General features: G+C 41.0%; 1 protein-coding gene across 1 annotated transcript in view; it reads right to left on the bottom strand.

The window, feature by feature from the left end:
* Nucleotides 1–280: 280 nt before the first annotated feature.
* NUDCD1 (NudC domain containing 1) overlaps nucleotides 281–25116 on the bottom strand; it is a 142644-nt gene continuing 117808 nt past the window's right edge. Inside the window, exons 9-10 of the mRNA XM_075825820.1 lie at nucleotides 8036–8195; nucleotides 281–707 (exon numbers count right to left, since the gene is read on the bottom strand). Of these exons, the coding sequence (XP_075681935.1) occupies nucleotides 415–707; nucleotides 8036–8195 (453 nt within the window). The 3' untranslated portion in view covers nucleotides 281–414. The remainder of the gene's footprint in view (nucleotides 708–8035; nucleotides 8196–25116) is intronic.

The following is a 25116-nucleotide window of genomic DNA, read 5'->3' as shown; positions in this document are numbered from 1 at the left end:
AAAAGGGCTACAAAAGTGTACATAAACTTTAATTCAGTGAGTTATCACTTGAAAATCTTCAACTCCTAGCATTATATAAGCGCTACAGATAGTCGGGGAATAATGGGAGTTGTCGTTTTGCAACAGTTGTAAAGCCACAGGTTGGAGACCACTGATTTATGGGCTATACTCCTCTTCATTCATGAAATATGACTTATAAACTGCGCGGGAAACTGAAAAGCACCGTATTTGTATATTATTCATAGAATTTACAGTCAATTATATTAACATATAGGATACATAGGTTTTTAATGTTTTATTGGTGAACAAGAAGATTACGAAAACATTTAAAAAATGATGCAGCCTGGATACAAAAGCTTGTGTAGGAGTATGTGACCCAGGATGAGCAGAGATGAGACTCGTGTGGTTGGCTCATTAGTCCGCAGCATTTACCCTTATCACAAATGTTTTCTTCGTGGTTAGAACAAAAAGTCGCTCGTTGGTAGCTTGAAAACCTAAGATGGCATCGCTGCTCTCAAGACTTACTACCTGCTGCTTAGCAACCTGTCCTACGTGTCTGCCTTCTTTCCGGTTGTACAGTACTGTGGACATCGGGGTGGGCTGGCGGTAGATGAATATCCGACGAACACACTCACACAGGGCCGCGAAGGAGAAATCGGGAGCACAGGTGAAAAACTTCTTGTCTTGTTTTGATGCTTGGACGTACCCTGAAAAGTGACACAAACGTTAAGGTATATTTTCTACGTAGCAGAAATAAACTTGTCATTAAAGAGGCTCGATCACCAGATTATAAATTATGTAATTCACAGCGTGATCTCGCGAGATCACGCTGTGCCGTGCGTAAGACCCACAGTAACTTGACCGAAGTGTCAGGAGTGTGAATAGACATCGCGTCCTGGCTGGAGGTGATGTCAATTCACTCTCAAGACACTTCAGTAAAGTTAATGTGGGTGTGACAGCACAGCGTGAGCACGCTGTGCTGTGAATACAAATGGACATAAATGGAGAAAAGTGTATGACACGGATTGGTCAGAGTCATACACTCCTCTTTGCAACGCCCACTTGGTCAAAAGTAAAAACACGCCCAGTTGGTCATTAAGAAATCATTAGCATAAATCTAACATTTAGTTACCCTTTAACCCCTTCCCACACCTTGGCGTAAATGCACGTCCAGGTGAGAAGTAACTTCGCGCACCTGGGCGTGCAGTTACGTCCGCGCTTTAACAGTTAACCGCCGCGCGGCGCTACACCGCAGCGGCGGTTAACTGTGCAGGGTGTCAGCCCTGCTCTCCCCGTTGCCGATCAGCGGCCTGTTGCCGCTGAAATCGGCAATTAACCCCTTCGATGCGGTGGTCGATTGCGATCACCACATCGAAGAGGTTTACAGCGGATCGGCAGCCCCCCACATGTATTTGCAGGGGATGGCGATCCTTATCATGGCAACCAGAGGCCAGACAATGACCTCCGGGTTGCCATGTACGGAAGCCTCGGAGGAGCAGCCTCCTGCCGGTCCTCCGATGCTTCCTGTCAGTGTGACAGTTACGTCACAATGACAGTTAGAACACATTACACTACGTGTGTAGTGTAATGTGTTCCAGCAGCGATCAGAGCTGCAAGTCTAAGTGTCCCCTAGTGGGACAAGTAAAAAAAGTTAAAAAAAGATAATAAAAATGTTTTTAAAAAGTGTAAAAATAAAAGTTAGAAGCGACATAAACAAAGAATGCTTTTTTTCCTATAATAAGTCTTTTATTATAGGAAAAAAATTAACACGTTAAAAAAAGTACACATATTTGGTATCGCCGCGTTCGTAACGACCCCAACTATAAAATTGTAATATTATTTTTCCCGCACGGTGAACACCGCAAAAAAAATAAACGAAAAACAGTGCCCGAATCACAATTTTTTGGTTACCAACCCTCCCAAAATATACAATAAAAAGTGATCAAAAAGTCGCATGTACGCCAAAATGATACCAATACAAACTACATCCCGTCCCGCAAAAAACAAGCCCTTACAGCGCTTTTTTGACTGAAAAATAAAAACGTTATGGCTCTCAGATTAGGGTGACACAAAAATGTATTTATTTTATAAATAAGTGATTTTATTGCACAAACGCTGCAAAACAGAACAAAATTATATACATCTGGTATCTCTGTAATCGTATCGACCCGCAGAATAAAGTATAATGGTCATTTATAGCCCAGGGCGAAGGCCATAAAAAAACGAATAAAAAACATTGTCAGAATTGATGGTTTTTGGTCACCTGGCTTGTCAAAAAATGGAATAAAACGTGATCAAAAAAATTTCTGGTACCCCAAAATGGTACCAATGAAAACTACAGATTGTCCCGCAACGAATAAACCCTCAAACAGCTCCGGTGGTGAAAAAATATAAAAGGTCTGGCTCCCAGAATATGGCGATGCAAAATGTGCAGAGTGTTCCAAAAGCAGATAAGATCTGGCGCCATTTATCAGTGAGACACCGGCCACACATCTGCGGATTATTATTTATTTACCCCATTATTATACCCTCTTATTATACCCTGATGTACCCCGCACAGATAACATGTACCCTGATGTACTCCGCACAGATTACATATGCCCCCATCTTATAAACTGAAATACCAGCAAAACGCCAAACAGAACAACTACCAAGCTACATCTGCGCCCCAAAAGCCAAATGGCGTCCCTCCCTTCTGAGCCCTGCAGCGTGCCTAAACACCAATTTACATCCACAGATATGGCATCGCCATACCCGGGAGAACCCGGTTAATATTTTATGAGGCATTTGTCTTCAGTGGCACAAACTGTTCATAACATGTAGTGCACTAAAATGGCATATGAGTGGAAAATGTTAATTTTCACTCCGCACCATGCGCTGCGCATTAACCCCTTCGCGCACCACAACATAGCATGTCTTAGTGTGGGGGGTGATGTATGGAGCGTCTCACGTGAAAAAGAAATAATTTAAAATTGCAAAATCGCTGTTTTTTTGGTCACCTTCGCTCTACCTAAAAATGTAATAAAAAGTGCTCAAAAAGTTGTATGTACCAAAAAATGGTACCAATAAAAACGACCGCTCGTCCCTCAATAAATAAGCCCTCTTACCGCTCTATTGACTGAAAAATAAAAAAGTTGTGGCTCTTGGAACGCGGGGAGGAAAAAACTAAAAAGGAAAAGAAAAAAATGGATCAGTCCAGAAAGGGTGAATTACTTTCTAATGAAAAACCATTTATGACCACACGTGTGGTATTGCCGTACTCGGGAGAAATTGCTTTACAAATGTTGGGCAGCTTTTACCCCCTTTATCCTTTGTGAAATTAAAAAAAGTGCAACATTTTAGTGGAAGAAATGTTGATATTCATTTTCACGGCCTAATTCTAATAAATCCTGCAAAAGACTTGTGGGGTCTAAATGCCCACTATATCCCTAGATAGATTCTTTAAGTGGTGTAATTTCCACTTTTGGGGGGTTTCCACTGTTTTGGCCTCTCAGGGGCTTTGCAAACGCGACATGGCACCCAAAAACCATTTCAGCTAAATTTGAGCTCCAAAAGCCAAATAGCGCTCCTTCCCTTCGAAGCCTTTCTCTGGGTCCAAACAGCAGTTTATTACCACATATGGCATATTTCTGTAATCGGGAGAAATTGTTTTACAAATGTTGGGGTGCTTTTTCTCCTTTATTCCTTGTAAAAATTAAAAATGGCTACCTTTTTCAGAAAGAAAGTCGATTTTTACCTTTACAGAATAATTCCAATGAATTCAGAAAAACAACCGTGGGGTCAAAATGCTAACTTTACCCCTAGAAAAATTCCATGATGAGTGTAGGTCACAATGGGGTCACTTTCCGGGGGTTTCCACTATTTTGTTCCCTCCAGTGCATTTCAAACGGGACATGGCACTGAATACTATTCCAGCAAAATCAGAATTTCAAAATCCAAATGGTGCTCCTTCCCTTCTGAGTCCTGCTGTGGGTCCAAACAGCAGTTTATTACCACATATGGGGTATTGCTATAATCAGGAGAAATTGCTTTACATATGTTGGGGTGTTTTTTCTCTTTTATTCCTTGAAAAAATTTAAAATTTCTACGTTTTTTCAGAAAAAAAGTAGATTTTCATCTTCACAAACTAATTCAAATAAATTTAGCAAAAAAAACTGTGGGTTCAAAATGCTAACTATACCCCTAGATAAATTCCCTGAGGGGTGTAGTTTCCAAAATGAGGTCACTTTTGGGGGGTCTTTATTGTTTTGGCCCCACAAGACCTCTTCAAACCTGACATGGTACCTAAAATATATGCTAAAAAAAAAAGGAGGCCCCAAAATACACTAGGTGCTCCTTTGCTTCTGAGGCCTGTGTTTCAGTCCATGACCGCACTAGGGCCACATGTGGGGTATTTCTAAAAACTGCAGAATCTGGGCAATAAATAATAAGTTACATTTCTCGGGTAAAACCTTCTGTGGTATAGAAAAAAAATGTATTACAAATGAATTTTGTAAAAAAAAAATGAAATTTGTAACTTTCACCTCTACTTTGCTTTAATTCCTGTGAAACGCCTAAAGGGTTAATACACTTTCTGAATGCTGTTTTGAATACTTTGAGGGGTGCAGTTTTCAAAATGGGGTGATTTATGGGGACTTTCTAATATATAAGGCCCTCAAAGCCACTTCAGAACTGAACTGTTCCTTGTAAAAATCGCCTTTTGAAATTTTCTTGAAAATATGAGAAATCGCTGCTAAAGTTCTAAGCCTTATAACGTCCTAGAAAAATAAAAGGATGTTCAAAAAACGATGCAAACATAAAGTAGACATATGGGGGATGTTAACTAGTAACTATTTTGTGTGGTATTACTATCTGTTTTACAAGCAGATACATTTAAATTTAGAAAAATGCTAATTTTTGCACATTTTCTCCAAATCTTGGTGTTTTTTACAAATAAATATTGAATTTATCAACCAAATTTTTTCACTAACATAAAGTACAATGTGTCACGAGAAAACAATCTCAGAATCGCTTGGATAAGTAAAAGCATTCCGGAGTTATTACCACATAAAGTGACCCATGTCAGATTTGAAAAATCGGCTTTGTCCTGAAGGCCAAAACAGGCTCAGTCCTGAAGGTGTTAATAAAAGTTGATCACTACATAAATAAATAGTTCTACAGCTTTCTAATATAATTTGTGATTCCATTCCTCACCATTTTTAAGGTGTTTGCTGTCAGTGAATGAGAACGCTTAGAGTCACAATCAACAAACCCTACATAGCTGGTCCTGCTTTGAGATGGGAAAGGGGATACAATTGTATCCAGTCTAGACAATGATCTGTCAGCTGAATACAAATCTCTCTGGTCATTTGCTACAATGTATCAGTCCGGCGTCCTGGCTGTTTAGCTCACAGAAGAAACAGATGAGCGAAGTATATTAAAAAGCTATATAGCTTTTAGGGATCAAGTGAAGATTATGTCCTCCTGCGTTCGGACATTCCAGTCAGTTGTGCAGCTTGTTTTTCAGGTTTCCAAACACCACAGGTAAGGCCCCATGTACACGACCATGCACATAGTCACGGTCCGGCATTACAGGCACGGCGGCCGCGGACAATCATCTGCATTTGCGGGCCGTGTTCCCATTATAAAGTATGGGAGCACGGTCTGTAAAATAAAAAAAACAGGACGTCCTATTTTTTACGGATGCTTTCTACGTCCTAGACACCTTCCCGGAAATGTACGGGAAGGTGTCCTTGGGCCATAGATATGAATGGAACTGTATTTTAATCCGCGATTACGGCCCCAAAATTACGGTCGTGTGCATGGGGCCATAGTAATGCAAAGCCACTTTTTCAGAGAGACGTGCAACTTTTTTTTAAAAAAAAGAAAAAAAAACAAATGGCGGAAGTTTATTTTTCTATTCGCCCGCCAAAAAGTTAATAAAAAAATTCTATGTACCCCAAAATGGTGACATTAAAAAATACAACTAATCCCACGCAAAAAAAGTCCCCATATAGCTATGTCGACGGAAAAATAAAAAAAAGTTATAGCTCTTTAAATGCGACGATGGAAAAACAAAAAAAATGGGCTTGGTCATTAAGGCCTTAAAATAGGCTGGTCACTAAGGGGTTAATGCTTCAGCATACCAAGACTTTTAGACAATTCCTACTTTGTGGGATCAGTTTGGGATACGACCCTTTTCTGTTCCAGGATGACTGTGCCCCAGTGCACAAAGTCCATAAACACATGGTTGGTTGGTTGGTTGGTCGGTTGGTCAGGTGAGTTTGGTGTGGAAGAACTTGACTGGCCGCACAGAGCCCTGACCTCAACCCCATTGAAAACCTTTGGGATGAACTAGAACGGAGATTGTGAGTCAGGCCCCCTCCCCCAACATCAGTGTCTGACCTCACAAATTTTCTTCTGCACGAATGGGCAAAAATTCCCACAGACGCACTCCAAAATCTTGTAGAAAAACTTCCCAGAAGAATGGAAGCAGTTTTATGTTCAAAGGGGGAACCAAAAGCTCCTGTAGGCGTCCCAATACTTTTGTCCATGTACTCTAACTTTATCACATTATTGATATTTGTATAAATTTTTCAGTCAAAACAAACAAGACTAATATAATCCAAAGTTCTGTTTCCATGGTAATAGAGCCTCTTTCGCCATGACTCCTATCGCTCTCCCTGGCCATTAGTAGGTTCTCATATGGGTGACAGTACCTGTGAGACATCCATGTGTTAAGGTTATAAGCCTGAGCACAGCAGTCCACTAATCTAATATAACCTCGCCTCACAACACCAATTTCATTTTCACACCATCCTAAACACTCCTATTCAGATGCCCGGCTTTCGGTGGAGGAGAGGCATCAGATACCGTGCTCGTTTATGGTGATACGTTATGAATGACTGCGCAACAAACCTATTGATAGTGCGGTGTACAAAGCGTTAAAATTTATTAAAATAAATACAGCAATAAAGGAAAACTGTCAAAGTTAAGCGATTAGGCAACTGCACCAATATGTCCATCATGGGAAGTCGCAATAATAACGCCACATGTAAAGTTGTCTGCAAAAATTTAATTCAGATATTTCCCCAACTGTACAATAAAAATACACGCAGAAGGAGTGATTGGCGCGGAAGTGATCTTATGAATGAGAGCAGCTTTAGAGAGGTGTTCGTGTAGCATACTTTAAGGTACCTTCACATATATATGAAAAGTTATATGCTGCAGGAGTTACTATAAGCTTTAACTTTGCAATGGAGTAGATTAGCGGAGTCCTACTCCCTTCTGAGCTCCAGCAGCAGAGACACCCGTGCTGCACTCTACTGCTACTGTCTGAAAAGCTCCAGCGGCACATAAAGCCCTGTCTTCTAGGCATCCGTAGCCCGCAGGAAGTCTCTGCTGCAAAGCCCCTATTGAGAACAATAGGAGCAGCAAAGTGAGGGTTGCTGGTAGCTAGGAATACCACAGAGCTGTCTGCCGCTGGAGCTTTTCAGACAGTAACAGGAGAGTGGCTGTGCCGCGGGAGCTCAGAAAGGAGAACTTTGCTTAAAGGTTATATTAAATACAGCAGCATATGCTCTTTCATTCAATACTGGAAGTACACTTTAAGGCTATGTTCACACTGAGTTTTTTGACGCGTTTTTCACGCGGAAACTGCGCCAAAAAACTTGTCAAAAACGGCCCAAAAATGCCTCCCATTGATTTCAATGGTAGGCGGAGGCGTCTATTTCCCGCGAGCGGTAAAACCACCTCGCGGGAAAAAGAAGCGACATGCCATATCTTCGGGCGTTTACGCCTCTGACCTCCCATTGACTTCAATGGGAGACAGAGAAAGCATACTTCGCGGCGTTTTATGCCCACGGCGCTCAATGGCCGCGGGCGAAAAACGCAGCGAAAATCGGCGTGCAGGGAGAGGAAAATCTGCCTCAAACTTCCAAACGAAATTTTGAGGCAGAAATTCCGCCTCCAAAAAACTTAGTGTGAACATAGCCTAAATCACCCCGATGCATTGACAGAATAACAGCGGGCTGACTGTTTATCAATGACCGCTTACCGAGAGCATTGAACGTTGCTGCATGTTCCCATAAATTGCCACCTTGGCTGGAAACTGGCTGCCACAGAAGTGCGTCCACATCATGTCTCAGGGAGAAGCAGGGCATCATTTCTGGAGTTTTTACAAGTGAAAATAGGAATTGGTTGCCTCCAAGATTTACCTATGAGAAGACAAATACATGAAAGTTTTACGTGAATACCAACTTGTATCAACAATTAGGGTCAGACTTGACAGGGCATTGTCATTGGGTTCAGAAACTTAAAGGGGTTGTCCGGTTTCAGCAAATTATGGTAGTTAATTTTTGTATAATTAAAAGTTATTGAATGATCCCAAAGAATATCAGCAAGCAGAGATCTTGAAAACGAGGAGGAATTAATAAAGAAAGTGTATTGGAAAATGGCATATCTTTTCAATAAACAGGAAATTACTTTAATTTGCTAAAACCGGACAACCCCTTTAAGTATTTTTTTAAATTAAATTTGATTATACCATTTTACATCTTCAAAAGTTGTAAACTTTGTTACTAGAAGACTCCTTGGCTGCCCTGCGGTCTTAAATCAAAAGACAATTTGGGCAGTCAACTACCATTGTGGACCACTGTCCAATCACTCCATTTCACCGGACCTCTGTCTGGAGGTGGTCTTATTATCTTGGTTTCAGGCAATAGTTTTGAAGTCCTATTTGATATATACTGTATAGCATGCACGCTGTTGATGGGTCTCCTGTCACGATAAACTGAAGCACATTCCCAAATTAAAGGATTATTCCCTACTGAAAAACCATATGCCCTTTTACCCCATCGATCAGCATAATCAATTGACCCTTCACTGCACTATCTTGCACATGGATGTCCAGAAGAGTGTGGCTGCGCCTGGTACTGCAGCTTGCAAAGAGGAATGAAAAAAACTTTAACGTTCCTGTCCCTTATTAGGGTAACAGGATGATGAAATCTTCTGATCCTTTTTTCACCTTATGGATCACAGTAGAATTCGAAAGATCGAAGTGAAATAAAAATCCATAAGTTTAATTCAGTGTAAGTACAGCAACGCGTTTCGAAACCGGACCGATCTCTTCATCAGGCTAAAACGCATATAAAAAGTCAACAAACAGCAGTGGCTTTATATCTTTAAAAAGAAAAATTTGGGGTCAGGGGTCAGGAGTAATGAATTCAAATACAATAAGGTTGCTATCAAGTATTTCCCCCACCTGTTTTTTTTATTGTATTGGAAGGCATCACTGCTGACCCCTGACCCCAAAGTTTTCTTTGGGGGTCTTTTTAAAGATATAAAGCCACTGCTGTTTGACATTGTATATGCGTTTTTAGCCTGATGAAGAGATCGGTCCGATGCGTTGCTGTACTTACACTGAAATAAACCTATGGATTTTTATTTCACTTCGATCTTTCAAATTTTATTGTGACTCATAAGGTAAAAAATAAAAAAGGATCAGAAGATTCCAGTATCCGGTTATCCTAATGAGGGGCAGCGCCAGGTACGTTAATCCGTTGTTTTCATTCCTCTTTGCATCCGGACATATCCACGGTGCCTTTGCGGCCCCTGAACGGACTCCAGGCTGCAGTCCCATCCTACAGATCTACACATCAGGACATTGTGCTTCTACCACATCACCACCAGGTGAGCAGAACCACATCACCTTACCCCTTTTTTTAAAAAAAAAAAATCCATCGGATGATGCGCTATGTGCGCCGGCGCTCTGTCTTTTTTCTCGCTCTCCAATGCTACTGCAGCTTAGCTGTTAAGCCTTCCCAGGGATCAGATCTCCACTGTGGCCTGTCCCAAGCACAAATATACATTTTAATATGTAAAATCATAACCAAAAAGAAAAGATAGGCACAGGTACCTTTAAGGCATTCTACTTTAATGATTAAAGATTTCCCATACAATTAAAGACAAGAGCCCCATGCTTTCAAATCGTCTCCTCCTGATCCTGTTCTACATCTAGCGCAGCATCTGCAGTGCTGCATTGTCTCATAACAGAGGCGATATCACAGTGAATGATCTTGACATGCCGCAGAAGGACCTTCAAGAGTTCCGTACTCTACATTCTCAAGCTTCTCAAATCTGGGAAAGTCCACTTGAGAATTACTGAATAAATTACATTGCCCGTGTTTCTTTTAAGTGTCATTCTGCATGGCATTTCTCAAATTAAATATTAATTGTCAAAGACAGTGGTGATGAAAAGAGAAGTGCGGCTGTGCTCTATTCACGGGTGATGTGTCTGACAGCTAGGCTTATCTCCTGGCACGAGACACGCTGATCTCATACGAACAGTTAGAAAAGGTAGTTACTTGAGAAAATGGGACTAAACGAAAAAAAAACATTCGCATCTAAGTAAATATGTACGTAATGGCTGGTGATATTAACAATAGAAGAAGATATTTTCCCTTGGCTTATTTTAGAAATACAGATGTAGCAGAGTAGTGTTTGTCATTTAGAATAACGAGCCACGTTTTAAGGACTGCAGGTAAACCAACCGAGTGTCCGAACTCCTAGTGTTATCACAGTGCAAAAGAGAGCTGGGAGCAAACGGATATTTGGAATGAAGGGACCATTGTCAGACCCATTTTGGTACTCAACTAAATTTCCGTAATTCTGAATTTCTAACATGGTTTCTGAAAAAGCAACTGAAACAAGTACGGTCATTGATATTCCAACATGAGAGCTTTTCAAGACTTCGAGACCCCAGATCAGCACTGGAGAGTTCGAATTGTTCTTGGTGGGACTCGGACTCCAAGCTCATTGACCCAACTCCCCCATCAATGTTATCTCCTGCCATGTCTCAGTAACATAAAGACGACATTAAGGGAACTTTTTAGTTATTGATTAATGGGGTTCTGAACTTTAGGACCGCACAAATAAAAACGCCGCCACCCCTTTTGCCTTTTCTCTGCTCAGGGTCGTTGCCATCCAAGTGATGTGCAGAAAACCGCAGCACAGCCCCATTCAAGAGAATGAGTCAGAGTTGTAGATCCAGAAACGCGTGAGCTCAAAACTGGTGTTGTGCAAAGGAAAAATCTAAAAGCTTTTTTGGGGGGTAAAGGCTGTTCTGATTACACATAATGGGATCCAATGCCATTCTAGGCACTAAATACGGCTACCACACAGACCGACCATCCGAATGCAGCCTTATTCTGATGAGGAAAACCCTTAAAGAAAAAAAAATAATTTTTTAATTTCCTTCAACACCAGATTACCAAGTAGTACTATTTATCACACATGCATATGAAAAAACTTCAAAGATGAATGGACTACATTTCGTATATAACGTTCCTAAAACATATTGCATATAAATTATATAGTATAGATTTCCCGTAGAGAAGCAATTGTTCCTCTTCGGGTTTTATGAAATGCACAAGCCCGAGGAAGATCAAAGGAACACGTTCTTACGGATTTGCCTGCAGAGGATGAACACATAAATATTCTAACACTAGAACAGTGCAAAAAGGAGACCTAGGAGGATGACATTGTTGTCCTGATTAATGTTAACAATACTCGGTCCGCCTTTGTTAGACGGTATAAAGTTATCATTCTGCTGAGTGGTCAAGACCAACCCCTTATAATTATCTATATACATTTAGTTTAGTTGGTATTACAGACATTTACAGAATCTAAGTTCCTTTATTCTGTAGGGTATGTTGCTTAGCAACCATTTGTACTCTGTCTAGGTGACCACCAATGTATTTTACATGAGAACAGAAATCTTTAGTAGCTACAATACAGTAGAGATCTTTTCTATGCTACATAGACTTATTTTGGTTCCCCGTCCCACATACAGAAGTTATAACAGAGAGAGAAGTATAAACTAGATGGATGCGCAATTACGCTATTCTATCACGTACCACAACCAAATAATTGCTCAGTAGAATGAGGATATTTCAAATTTGAGGAATAGTGCTTGGGGTGTTGCAACCAGTGCCATCAGGTCCCCATTTAGAGAAGGGGTAGTCCCAGTTTGGACAAAACGGTGACCCCTATTATTACATACATATCTCCTAATAGGGCATATGGATACATTCTATACTAAGTAGACAAGCCCTTTAACCTTAATCCGCCCTCTATTAACCAGAATGGAGCGTCACTCTGTACGAGCTACTCCCATTCTGGCAGACTTGAGACATCCTTCAATTTGTCTGAGTGACCACCATACAATACTACACTACAAATCCTGGCTGGTGGTGGATTGCTCTGGCAAAATCAGCTGATTGCTGGGAGGTGCCAGGAACGGAACTCAGGGTGATCAGCTGATTGACCCACCAGCCGCTTTTTGATATAGGGTTTTCTCTGTTGGTAAAAACTCTTTAAGCAGCTCTTCAGTGTGAGGACTCCACCCATGGGCAAAGAAGGTGGTATGGCGCCCAGCAAATAAGGTGGCACCATGTCCACTTAGAGGTAAAGAGTTACTGATCACTGTGGATCATTGAAGAGTCGAGCAAAAAAGAGCTTTGGTAAATTGAAGCTAGATCACTGGCAGTGGGGTCAAAAATAATCATAAGCTTTAAACGTCCTAATCTTAAGGTGGCCATAAACTTTAGATAGTGTATGATAGTTAAAGGGGTCATCTGGGAAGTGAATTTTTTTCAGTAGGTGCTGCAAATTAAAGAGGCTCTGTCACCAGATTTTGCAACCCCTATCTGCTATTGCAGCAGATCGGCGCTGCAATGCAGAGAAGAGTAACGTTTTTTGTTTTTTTTAAAACGAGCATTTTGGCCAAGTTATGACCATTTTTATATTTATGAAAATGAGGCTTTCTAAAGTACAACTGGGCGTGTTTAAAGTTATGTACAACTGGGCGTGTATTGTGTGTTACAGCTGGGCGTGTTTACTACTTTTACTAGCTGGGCGTTGTGAATAGAAGTATCATCCACTTCTCTTCACAACGCCCAGCTTCTGGCAGTGCACAGACACACAGCGTGTTCTCGAGAGATCACGCTGTGACGTCACTCACTTCCTGCCCCAGGTCCTGCATCGTGCCGGACGAGCGAGGACACATCGGCACCAGAGGCTACATTTGATTCTGCAGCAGCATCAGCGTTTGCAGGTAAGTCGATGTAGCTACTTACCTGCAAACGCTGATGTTGCTGCTGAATCAACTGTAGCCTCTGGTGCCGATGTGTCCTCGCTCGTCCGACACGATGCAGGAACTGGGGAAGTGACGTCACAGCGTGATCTCTCGAGAACACGCTGTGTGTCTGTGCACTGCCAGAAGCTGGGTGGTAACGAAGAGAAGTGGATGATGCCGATTCGTCAGCATCATACACTCCCATTCCTAACGCCCAGCTAGTAAAAGAAGTAAACACGCCCAGATGTACATACACAATACACGCCCAGTTGTACATTAGAAAGCCTCATTTGCATAAATATAAAAATGGTCATAACTTGGCCAAAAATGCTCGTTACTCTTATCTCCATTGCAGCGCCGATCTGCTGCAATAGGAGACAGGGGTTGCAAAATCTGGTGACAGAGCCTCTTTAAATAAATAAACTAAAAAAGCAACTCTTACCTATCCTTGTCCCTGCCAATCCAGCGCTGAGGCTCCAGCGGTACTACCGGTGCATGGAAAAAACCACCGGGAGTGCAGGAACGTCAGCGCTGGATTGCCCGGGGCAAGGAAAGGTAAGTATCACTTTTTTTTAGTTTATTTATTTCAATTTGTAGCCCCTATTAAAAAAAATTGTCTTCCCGGATAATTACTTTAATGCGCATGGGCTTCCTTACTTGCTTCTGAAAGTGGTCACAGTGAAACGGCAGTTTTTCTTTGGGGCCCCATGGTTACATTTTTACTCTTGACTCACTCTTCGTCATATCTCATCTTTTTGGACCCATGTGAGTTTGATATGAGGGGGGTGAGATATTGGGGTTTTTTGCATTTATACCAAAATATTCCTGTTTTCAGTCAGCTGAGGGTTAAACCCCTGTGTATGTCTTTTACATAGCTCCTGTTGTTGAAGAATAATGATCTAGGTTAACATTGAATATTACAACAATTAATCGCTAAAAATCAATCCCAAATCCCTTTAGAGCTGAAAAAATACATCTGATTGCTTATTGTACTGCAGGGTCTAAGGACCTTTATTATGCTATGAACTATTATTCTTGACACTTGCGGGATTTTCGTGCCTTCACCGATAAGTTTTAATAAGACAATCGTTCATATTTCATTGCTATGTTTCTATACACTATTCATCTGATGCAAACAGGCCTTTTCAGAAAAGGAAATGTGTGTATGTTACAAGGAATCCGAGCTGCCTGGTGCGCAAAATAACGCAATGTTTATGGTGAAGTTGAAAGCAGCAATAGTAAGGTTTTCTCTAGTTTTATACTGCTTAATTTTGAAAAAAGTCTGTGAAGTGTTTTATGTATAGATGGGCACAACGAGACCTATACTGGCAAAGCCATGGAGGGCAAACGGGGCAATTGCCTTGGGGCCTCCACCACCAAGTTACACCCAGATCTCCCAAGCAGTAAGTCAGTTTTATATTGTTAGAGGTAGCTTTAAATCTTCTCAAAGTTTTAATGCGGCAGAGGAAGCAATTATGCAGATTTTATTAGTATTTACTATAGGGATCTAAAACCCTTTCTCCTGTGCACTGCGAAGTAGAAGAAATCCAGTGTGCAAGCAGGTATGTTTATTGCAATAGGTAGAAGGGTTTAGTAACTGCAAGATACATCTTGAATCACTTATCTCATTGTTGAAGAAAGGAAGTGTTCAAATTCAACATGCTGAATCTATTCACACAAAAGTAGACACCAGGGGGCAGTGAGACTGCACTCATACACATACGATTTTTGACAGATCCTGTTGACATCAGTGGGATGTGCCAACAATGATCTGATATGTACGTCCGTTGTAAGGCTTCGTTCACATCTGTGTCGGCACTCCGTTCATGGACTTCATAGGAGCTTTCCATCAGGGGAACCCATGAACAGAATCCAAACTGAAACAAACGGAAACCATAGGTGCAAATGGTTTCCGTTTGTCACCGATGTGTAAGGGTTCCGTTGTTTTGACAGAATGAATACCGTAGTCGGCTGCGCGATTCATTCCGTCAAAATGACGTAACCCTTACACAACGGAAACCATTTGCACCGGATCCGTCACCATTGAAATCAATCGTGATGCAAACAGAAGCCTATGGTTTCTGTTTGTATTCCGTTCATGGGTTCCACTGACGGAAAGCTCAGACGGAACCCATGAACGGAGTCCCAACGCAGATGTGAACTAAGCCCAAGTTATGCCCACATTATATGATACTACTGGGGTGGGGGCCGCACCATATTTTTTGCCCACCGATCTTGATCCAGTGCTGTATACGAAGGTATTTCTTGAATCTCAATACACCCAGGGCAGACTTGGACACATACATGGATATCAAATAAAACATTCTTGACTGCCAATACAAACTGCTTTTCATCACGGACGTGCACGTGATGAGGATTGGGTACCTGGGACCTCTGTACTGGTGATCACTGGGGGTCCCATAGGTGAGATCCCGAGTCATCTAACACTTATCACCTACCTGTGGATAGGTAATAACGGTTGTTTGTAAAAAAAAAATCCCATTAATAAATCGGGACTAGGATAAGCGAAGATAGGTCATAAGTAATTGCTGAATATATTATTGTTTTTGTTTCCTCTACGAAAGGGGGAAAAAGGGATTCAGGCTAAAACTTGCATTCCCCAAGAAAATATTTTCTTAGAACTCTGCACTGTGCCATTCCTTTGTTAAAAGGCCTTTGGGTCTTTGATATTGATGACCATTTGCTTAGAACAGGTCATCAATATCAGATTGGTGCGGGTCTGACACCCGAAACCCTCGCCAATCAGTTGATTAAAGGAGCCACGTGGGGTTGTTGTCCTGCTGCAGAATAAATTTGGAGCCAATCCACCACCTCCCAGATGGTATTGCATAATGGAGAAGTATCTGAGTATCTGCCTGTATTTCTCAGCATTGAGGACACCATAATTCTGACCAAATCTCTAACTCCAGTTGCTGAAATGCAACCCTAAACTTGCAAGGAACCTCCACCATGCTTCACCGGCCCTTCTGCGAACAAACTGCTTTCTGTTACAGCCAAATATTCACATTTTGACTCATCAGTCCAGAGCACCTGCTGCCATTTTTCTACACCCCAATTCCTATGTTTTTGTGCATAGCTGAGCCACTTGTTCTTGTTTCCACATAGCAGGTATGGCTTTTTGGCCACAATTCTTCCATGAAGACCACTTCTGGCCAGACTTCTCCTAACAGTAGATTGGTGTATCTGGGTCCCACTGGTTTCTGCCAGTTCCGAGCTGATGCCCATGCTGGACATCTTCCAATTATAAAGGGAGGTAAGCATGATTTGTCTTCCTCAACGTTGCCCATTTCTTTGTGCTTCTTCAAAAGATCTTGAACAGCACATATTGAAACCCCAGTCTGCTTTGAAATCTTTGCCTGGGAGACCATGCTGATGCCATATAACTACTGTGTGTCTTGTTGCTGTGCTCAGTCTTGCCATGGTGGACCTGTGACATGAAACAGTCTTCCACAACCACACCTTTGTAGCAGAGCTTGGCTGTTCCTCACCCAGTTTTAAGCCTCCTTAACAGCTGTTTCTGTTACAGTTCCTGCCTGTGCTTCATCCTAGATATGAAAATGATCATTATTATCACCTGTTTGGTATAATTGGTTAATCAAACACTGGGCTATAATCCTAAAAAATCCATGACTTTGTGTAAGTGTACCTAGAAGAATTGATGCTGTTTTGAAGGTAAAGGGTGGTCACACCAAATATGGATTTGATTTAGATTTCTCCTCTGTTTATTCACTTTGTATTATGTTAATTGATAAAAAAAAAAATATTAACACTTCTATTTTGAAAGCATTCCTACTTTGCAGCATTTTTCCACAACTGCCTAAAACCTTTGCACTGTACTTTATATTTAAAGTGGTTGGAGCTCCATTTTTTTTTAAAGATACAGAGCTCTAAATTCCAAGCAAAGACAAAATAGATTAACAAAAAAACATGCTAGCTGCCTGCAGTCACCACTAGAGGGAGCTAATGGCATACGGTTTTATTATTGAGTTTGATGTATAAAAAGTATGCAGCAAGCTCCCTCTAGTGTTGGCTTCAGGCATTCAGCATGTTACATTTTTTAAAATGTTTTTGCAGGGGATTTGCAGATTAGAAAACTGGATATGGTGTTGAAGGGTGGGCATTCACTTTGTGTTTTTACAGCTAGAAAACCGATCCCTGCTTTTATTTTTCCAGCACAGATTACAAATATTCAGTTACCAGTTTGATTTCTATGGGAATTCCACATTTTTACACACTATTTTTTTTTTTTATATAACACAACTTTTTTGTGAATTGGTACATCGGTAAAGCCGATACCTTTGAGCAAAATTGTAAGCTGCTAATTACACAAATCTCAAAGTTCTGCAGAGAAAGCGCCAAATAAAATACTTAAAAAAACAACAAAAATGACTTTCCAGGCTGTAATTTTGCTCTGCAAGAACTTAAATAATTGCTAAATGTGTGTTGAATAATTATTATAATTGCCTGAAAAATAGGCTCTGTAAGCTGTAAATTCTCAGCAGAAAATGGATATTACAGGCCCCATCTCCAACATACACAATGTGATCTATTCTTCATTATTATTCGGCTGCGGTCTGATGCGGCCGTCATTCCCATCTGTGTGCAGGATTGGAGAGGCTCCATATTCTTATGGTCTAGAAACAAAATCGTACGGAGGTGTGAAGATTGCATTGTTTTCCTTAAATAAAGACTCAACCAAGAATAGAAACCACTTCGCTATGAAGGGGTGTTAACAGAAAGGGGGGAATGGAGGTAGTATTCTTAATTAAAGTACAATAAAATAAAATAGTATGCTGTACACAGATTTCACACTTGTTCTTATAGGAATCAATATGAGAATATAAAACTTATATATATATATATACAGTGGAGGAAATAAGTATTTGATCCCTTGCTGATTTTGTAAGTTTGCCCACTGTCAAATACATGAACAGTCTAGAATTTTTAGGCCAGGTTAATTTTACCAGTGAGAGATAGATTATATATATATAAAAAAAAAAAAGAAAATCACATTGTCAAAATTATATATATTTATTTGCATTGTGTACAGAGAAATAAGTATTTGATCCCCTACCAACCATTAACCCCTTCCCGCTCCTTGACGTACTATTACGTCATGGCAGCTGTATCGTTCGCGCTCCATGCCGTAATAGTACGTCTCGGGAGTAACGGCCGTTTCGGCCGTCCTCCCGACACATACAGGAGCTGTGACAGCTGCTGTCTTGTTCAGCAGCTGTCACAGCTCCTACAGCGGGGACCGATCGCTGTGTCCCCGCTGATTAACCCCTTAAAAGCCGCGTTCTATAGAGATCGCGGCTTTTTAGGGGTTAAGATGCCATCGCCGGCCTGCTACGCGATAGCGGCCGGCGATGGTGACTATGGCAACCGGACACCAAACAATGGCGTCCGGCTATGCCATAGATGGAAGCCTAGTGGGTCCTGACAACGTCAGGACCCACTATGCTTGCTGTCAGTGAGTAGCTGACAGTTCTAATACACTGCACTACGCATGTAGTGCAGTGTATTAGAATAGCGATCAGGGCCTCCTGCCCTCATGTGCCCTAGTGGGACAAAGTAATAAAGTAAAAAAAAAGTTAAAAAAAGATGTGTAAAAATAAGAAAATAAAAGATTTAAAAGTAATAAAAGTAAAAATCCCCCTTTTTACCTTATCAGTCCTTTATTATTAATAAAAATATATAAACAAACAAATAAACTATACATAATTGGTATCGCCGCGTCCGTAACGGCCTGAATTACAAAATTATTTCATTATTTATCCCGCACGGTGAACGCCGTAAAATAAAATAATAATAAACCGAACCACAATCACAATTCTTTGGTCACTTCACCTCCCAAAAAATGGAATAAAAAGAGATCAAAAAGTCGTATGTACCTAAAAATGGTACTGATGGAAACTACAGTTCGTTACGCAAAAAATAAGTCCTCGCACGGCTTTATTGATTGAAAAATAAAAAAGTTCTGGCTCTTAGAATAAGATAACAGAAAAAGTGAATGATTGTTTACAAAACGTATTTTATTGTGCAAACGCCATAAGACATAAAAAAAAACTATAAACATCTGGTATCGCCGTAATCGTATCGCCACGCAGAATAAAGTGAATATGTCATTTATAGCGCACGGTGAACGCTGAAAAAAAAAAGAAAAAAAAAACAATCGTACAATTGCTGTTTTTTAGTCACCACGCCACCTAAAAATAGAATAAAAACTGATCAAAAAGCCGCATGCACCCCAAGAAAACTACAATGGATTCCTCAAGGGGTCTAGTTTCCAAATTGGGGTCACTTTTGGGGGGTTCCCAATGTTTTGGCACCACAAGACCTCTTCAAACCGGACATGGTGCCTAATAAAAAGGAGGCTCAAAATCCACTAGGTGCACGTTTGCTTCGGAGGCCGGCGCTTCAGTCCATTACCGCCCGAGGGCCACATGTGGGATATTTCTCTAAACTGCAGAATCTGGGCAATAAGTATTGAGTTGCGTTTCACTGATAAATCCTTTTGTGTTATAAAAAAAATGGTATAAAGAGGATTTTCTGACAAAAAAAAAAAAAAGTAAATTTCACCTCTACTTTGCTCTAAATTTTTGTGAAACACCTAAAGGGTTCATAAACTTTCTAAATGCTGTTGTGAATACTTTGAGGGGTCTAATTTCTAAAATGGGGTGTTTGATAGGGGTTTCTAATATATGGGCCCCTCATAGCAACTTCACAACTGAACTGGAACCTAAAAAAATAAATAAATGAGGCAATACTTCGCTTCTTACATTATACTGATAATGAGCCGTGCCCACCCCGAGATGACCCCAGTTTTGACCGTTTGTATAAACGGAGACCCCTATTAGACCGTTCCAGTGCCCGGTTTTCCCAAGCATACACCCCAGAGAAGTGTATTTCTATTGATGAGTCCCTGGTACATTTTAAAGGGAGGGTTCAATTCCGCGAGTACCTGCCGGGTAAGAGGGCAAGGTATGGCGTGAAGATGTATAAGCTGCGAGAGCATCAGGGTATACCTACAGGTTTAGGCTATATGAAGGAAAGGCCACCCCCAAACCAGACTGCTTCCTGGACTACAATAGGTACATGGGAGGGATGGACTTGTAAGATCAAGCCCTGAAGCCCTACAGCGCCATGCTGTGAGGTATAAGAAGCTGGCCGGGCACATCATACAGATGGCATTGTACAATGCATACATGCTACGTCGATGTGCAGGCCAGACGGGAACTTTCCTGGAATTTCAAGAGGTGATTATCAAGAACCTAATCTTTAGGGACCAAGAAGGGGGGGCACCCAGTACTTCTGGAAGCGAGCCCACACGCATCGTACCAGGGCAACACTTTCCAGGAGAAGTTCCCCAAACTGGCAAGAAGGGAAAAAGTCAAAAGAGGTGCAAAGTCTGCTATAAGAGGGCGATAATGGATGACACAATATATCAATGTGACACGTGTCCCGAATAACCAGAGCTCTGTATGAAAGTGTTTTAAAATTTATCATACATCCCTTGGTTTATAATTTACCCCAATTTTACTTACCCTGATGCACTCCGCACAGCTTATCCCCCCTCGTCTTTCCCCTCGGAGCCCTGCTGTGTGCCCAGGCAGCTGATAACAGCCACATGTAGGGTATTGCCATACCCGGGAGAACCCACATTACAGTTTATGGGGTGTAGGTCTCCGGTCAAAATGCTCACTACACCTCTAGATGAATGCCTTAAGGGTGTAGTTTTTAAAACGGGGTCACTTCTTGCGGGTTTCAACTGTACTGGTACCTCAGGGGCTTCTGCATACATGACTTTGCACTAGAAAATCCCCAGTAGGCAAAATGGTGGTCCTTTCCTTTTGCGTCTCCCCATGGGCCCAAACAGCAGTTTATCACCACAAATGGGGTATTGCGGCACTCAGAACAAATTGCGCAACAGAATGGGGTATTTTGTTTCTTGTGAAAATAAGAAATTTTCAGCCAAAACTACATATTATTTGAAAAAAATAATTTTGTTTTCATTCCCAGCCCAATTCAAATAAGTTCTGTGAAAAAACTATGGGGTCAAAATGGTCACAACACCCATAAATGAATTCCTTGAGGGGTGTAGTTTCCAAAATGGGGTCATTTGTGGTGGGTTTCTATTGCTTTGATACCTCTGGGGCTCTGCAAATGCAACATGGCACCCGAAAACCAATCCAGCAAAATCTGTACTCCAAAGAACACACAGTGCTCCTTTCCTTCTGAGCCATCCCATGGGCCCAAACGGCAGTTTATCACTACAAATGGGGTATTGCCGCACTCAGGACAAATTGGGCAACAAAATGGAGTATTTTATTTCTTGTGAAAATAAGAATTTTTGAGCTAAAATGACATATTATTCGAAAAAATATATTTTTTTTTAATTCCCAGCCCAATTCAAATAAGTTCTGTGAAGAAACTATGGAGTCTAAATGGTCACATTACCATAAATGAATTCCTTGAGGGGTGTAGTTTCCAAAATGGGGTCACTTCTGGTGGGTTTCCATTGCTTTGATACCTCTGGGACTCTGCAAATGCGACATGGCACCCGAAAACCAAACCAGCAAAATCTGTACTCCAAAGAACACACAGCGCTCCTTCCCTTCTGAGGCCTCCCATGGGCCCAAACGGCAGTTTATTGCCACAAATGGGGTATTGATGCACTCAGGAGAAATTGGGCAACAAAATTGAGTATTTTGTTCCCTGTGAAAATAAGAAGTTTTGGTAAAAAATTACATCTTATTGGAAAAAATGTCATTTTTTTAATGTCACAGCCCAATTGAAATAGGTGCTGTGAAAAAACTGTGTGGTCAAATGCTAACAACAACCATAAATGAATTCCTTGAGGGGTGTAGTTTCCAAAATGGGGTCACTTTTGGTGGGTTTCCATTGCTTTGATACCTCTGAGGCTCTGCAAATGCGACATGGCACCCGAAAACTAATCCAACAAAATCTGGACTCCAACAAACATATAGCGCTCCTTTCCTTCTGAGCCCTCCCATGGGCTCAAACGGCAGTTTATCACCACAAATGGGGTATTGCCACACTAAGGACAAATTGGGCAACAAAATGGGGTATTTTGTTCCCTGTGAAAATAAGAAATTTTGATCACAAATGACATTTTATTGGAAAAAATGAAATTTTTTTCATTTCAGAGCCCAATTCAAATACGTGCTGTGAAAAAACTGTGCGGTCAAAATGGTAACAACAACCATAAATGAATTCCTCGAGGGGTGTAGTTTCCAAAATGGGGTCACTATTGGGGGATTCCTACTGTTTTGACACCTCAACACCTCTTCAAACCTGGCATGCTGCCTAAAATATATTCTAATAAAAAAGAGGACTCAAAATGCACTAGATGCTTCTTTGCTTCTAGGGCTTGTGTTTTAGTCCACGAGCGCAGTAGGGCCACATGTGGGACATTTCTAAAAACTGCAGAATCTGGACAATACATATTTAGTAGTGTTTCTCTGGTAAAACCTTCTGTGTTACAGAAAAAAAAATGAATAAAATTGAAATTCAGCAAGAAAAATGAAATTTGCAAATTTCACCTCCACTTTGCTTTAATTCCTGTGAAATGCCTGAAGGGTTAAAAAACGTTCTAACTGCTGTTTTGAATACTTTGAGGGGTCTAGTTTTTAAAATGGGATGTTTTATCAGGGTTTCTAATACATAGGCCCCACAAAGCCACTTCAGAACTCAAGAGGTACCTTAAAAAAAAGGCTTTTGAAATTTTCTTAAAAATATGAGAAATTGCTGTTTATGTTCTAAGCCTTGTAACGTCCAAGAAAAATAAAAGAATGTTCAAAAAACGATGCCAATCTAAAGTAGACATATGGGAAATGTGAACTAGTAACTATTTTGGGTGGTATAACCGTCTGTTTTACAAGCAGATGCATTTAAATTCTGAAAAATGTAATTTTTTCAAAATTTTCTCTACATTTTGCAATTTTTAACCAATAAACACTGAATATATCGACCAAATTTTACCACGAACATGAAGCCCAATGTGTCACAAGAAAACAATCTCAGAATCGCTTGGGTAGGTTTAAGCATTCCGGCGTTATTACCACATAAAGTGAAATATGTCAGATTTGAAAAATGGGCTCTGAGCCTTAAGGCCAAAACTAGGCTGCGTCCTTAAGGGGTTAAGAGTTCAGCCTCCTCCAGACCAGTTACACGCTCCAAATCAATATGGTGCCTGCATTAAAGACAGCTGTCTTACATGGTCACCTGTATAAAAGACTCATGTCCACAGACTCAATTAATCAGTCTGACTCTAACCTCTACAACATGGGCAAGACCAAAGAGCTTTCTAAGGATGTCAGGGACAAGATCATAGACCTGCACAAGGCTGGAATGGGCTACAAAACCATAAGTAAGACGCTGGGTGAGAAGGAGACAACTGTTGGTGCAATAGTAAGAAAATGGAAGACATACAAAATGACTGTCAATCGACATCGATCTGGGGCTCCATGCAAAATCTCACCTCGTGGGGTATCCTTGATCCTGAGGAAGGTGAGAGCTCAGCCGAAAACTACACGGGGGGAACTTGTTAATGATCTCAAGGCAGCTGGGACCACAGTCACCAAGAAAACCATTGGTAACACATTACGCCGTAATGGATTCAAATCCTGCAGTGCCCGCAAGGTCCCCCTGCTCAAGAAGGCACATGTACAGGCCCGTCTGAAGTTTGCAAATGAACATCTGGATGATTCTGAGAGTGATTGGGAGAAGGTGCTGTGGTCAGATGAGACTAAAATTGAGCTCTTTGGCATTAACTCAACTTGCCGTGTTTGGAGGAAGATAAATGCTGCCTAGGACCCAAAGAACACCGTCCCCGCTGTCAAGCATGGAGGTGGAAACATTATGTTTTGGGGGTGTTTCTCTGCTAAGGGCACAGGACTACTTCACCGCATCAATTGGAGAATGGATGGAGCCATGTACCGTCAAATCCTGAGTGACAACCTCCTTCCCTCCACCAGGACATTAAAAATGGCTCGTGGCTGGGTCTTCCAGCACAACAATGACCCGAAACATACAGCCAAGGCAACAAAGGAGTGGCTCAAAAAGAAGCACATTAAGTTCATGGAGTGGCCTAGCCAGTCTCCAGACCTTAATCCCATCGAAGACTTATGGAGGGAGCTGAAGATCTGAGTTGCCGTGCGACAGCCTCAAAATATTAATGATTTACAGATGATCTGCAAAGAGGAGTGGGCCAAAATTCCATAAAACATGTGTGCAAACCTCATCATCAACTACAAAAAAACGTCTGACTGCTGTGCTTGCCAACAAGGGTTTTTCCACCAAGTATTAAGTCTTGTTTGCCAAAGGGATCAAATACTTATTTCTCTGTGCACAAAGCAAATAAATATATATAATTTTGACAATGTGATTTTCTGTTTTTTTTTTTTTTTTTATATAATCTATCTCTCACTAGTAAAATTAACCTATCGTAAAAATTCTAGACTGTTCAGGTCTTTGACAGTGGTCAAACTTACAAAATCAGCAAGGGATCAAACACTTATTTCCTTCACTGTATATATATATATATATATATATATATATATATACACACACATATACATATACACACACACACACACACACACACACACACACACACATATTCTAAGCTATGAAACCGGATCATGGGGTACAATAAAATTCCTTTAAACTAGCATTAATGGGATCTGATGGGTTCCAGATTATTGAATGGTCACAGAATAGTACCATGTATAAAATTTACTTCTTCGGTTTCATTTACACTCGGAGGATGCACAGAGCTGTAATACGATCGCTTTTGCCTTGAAAGTCAGGATAAAGCACAAATATACTGATGCAAATTATGCTCCTATCTATTTAATCCGAGCAGTGTCTTAATTTCTATACTCTGCTACCATTCTGCCAGATTATCAGACTGAATGGTAACCTTTATTTACAGAGGATACAAATCAGTCCTGGTC

This window comes from Rhinoderma darwinii, chromosome 5, assembly GCF_050947455.1.
Source record: "Rhinoderma darwinii isolate aRhiDar2 chromosome 5, aRhiDar2.hap1, whole genome shotgun sequence".
In the NCBI taxonomy this organism is placed as follows: Eukaryota; Metazoa; Chordata; class Amphibia; order Anura; family Rhinodermatidae; genus Rhinoderma; species Rhinoderma darwinii.
The sequence above is the reverse complement of the archived record's forward strand: the minus strand, read 5'-3'. Positions and strand labels throughout refer to the sequence as shown.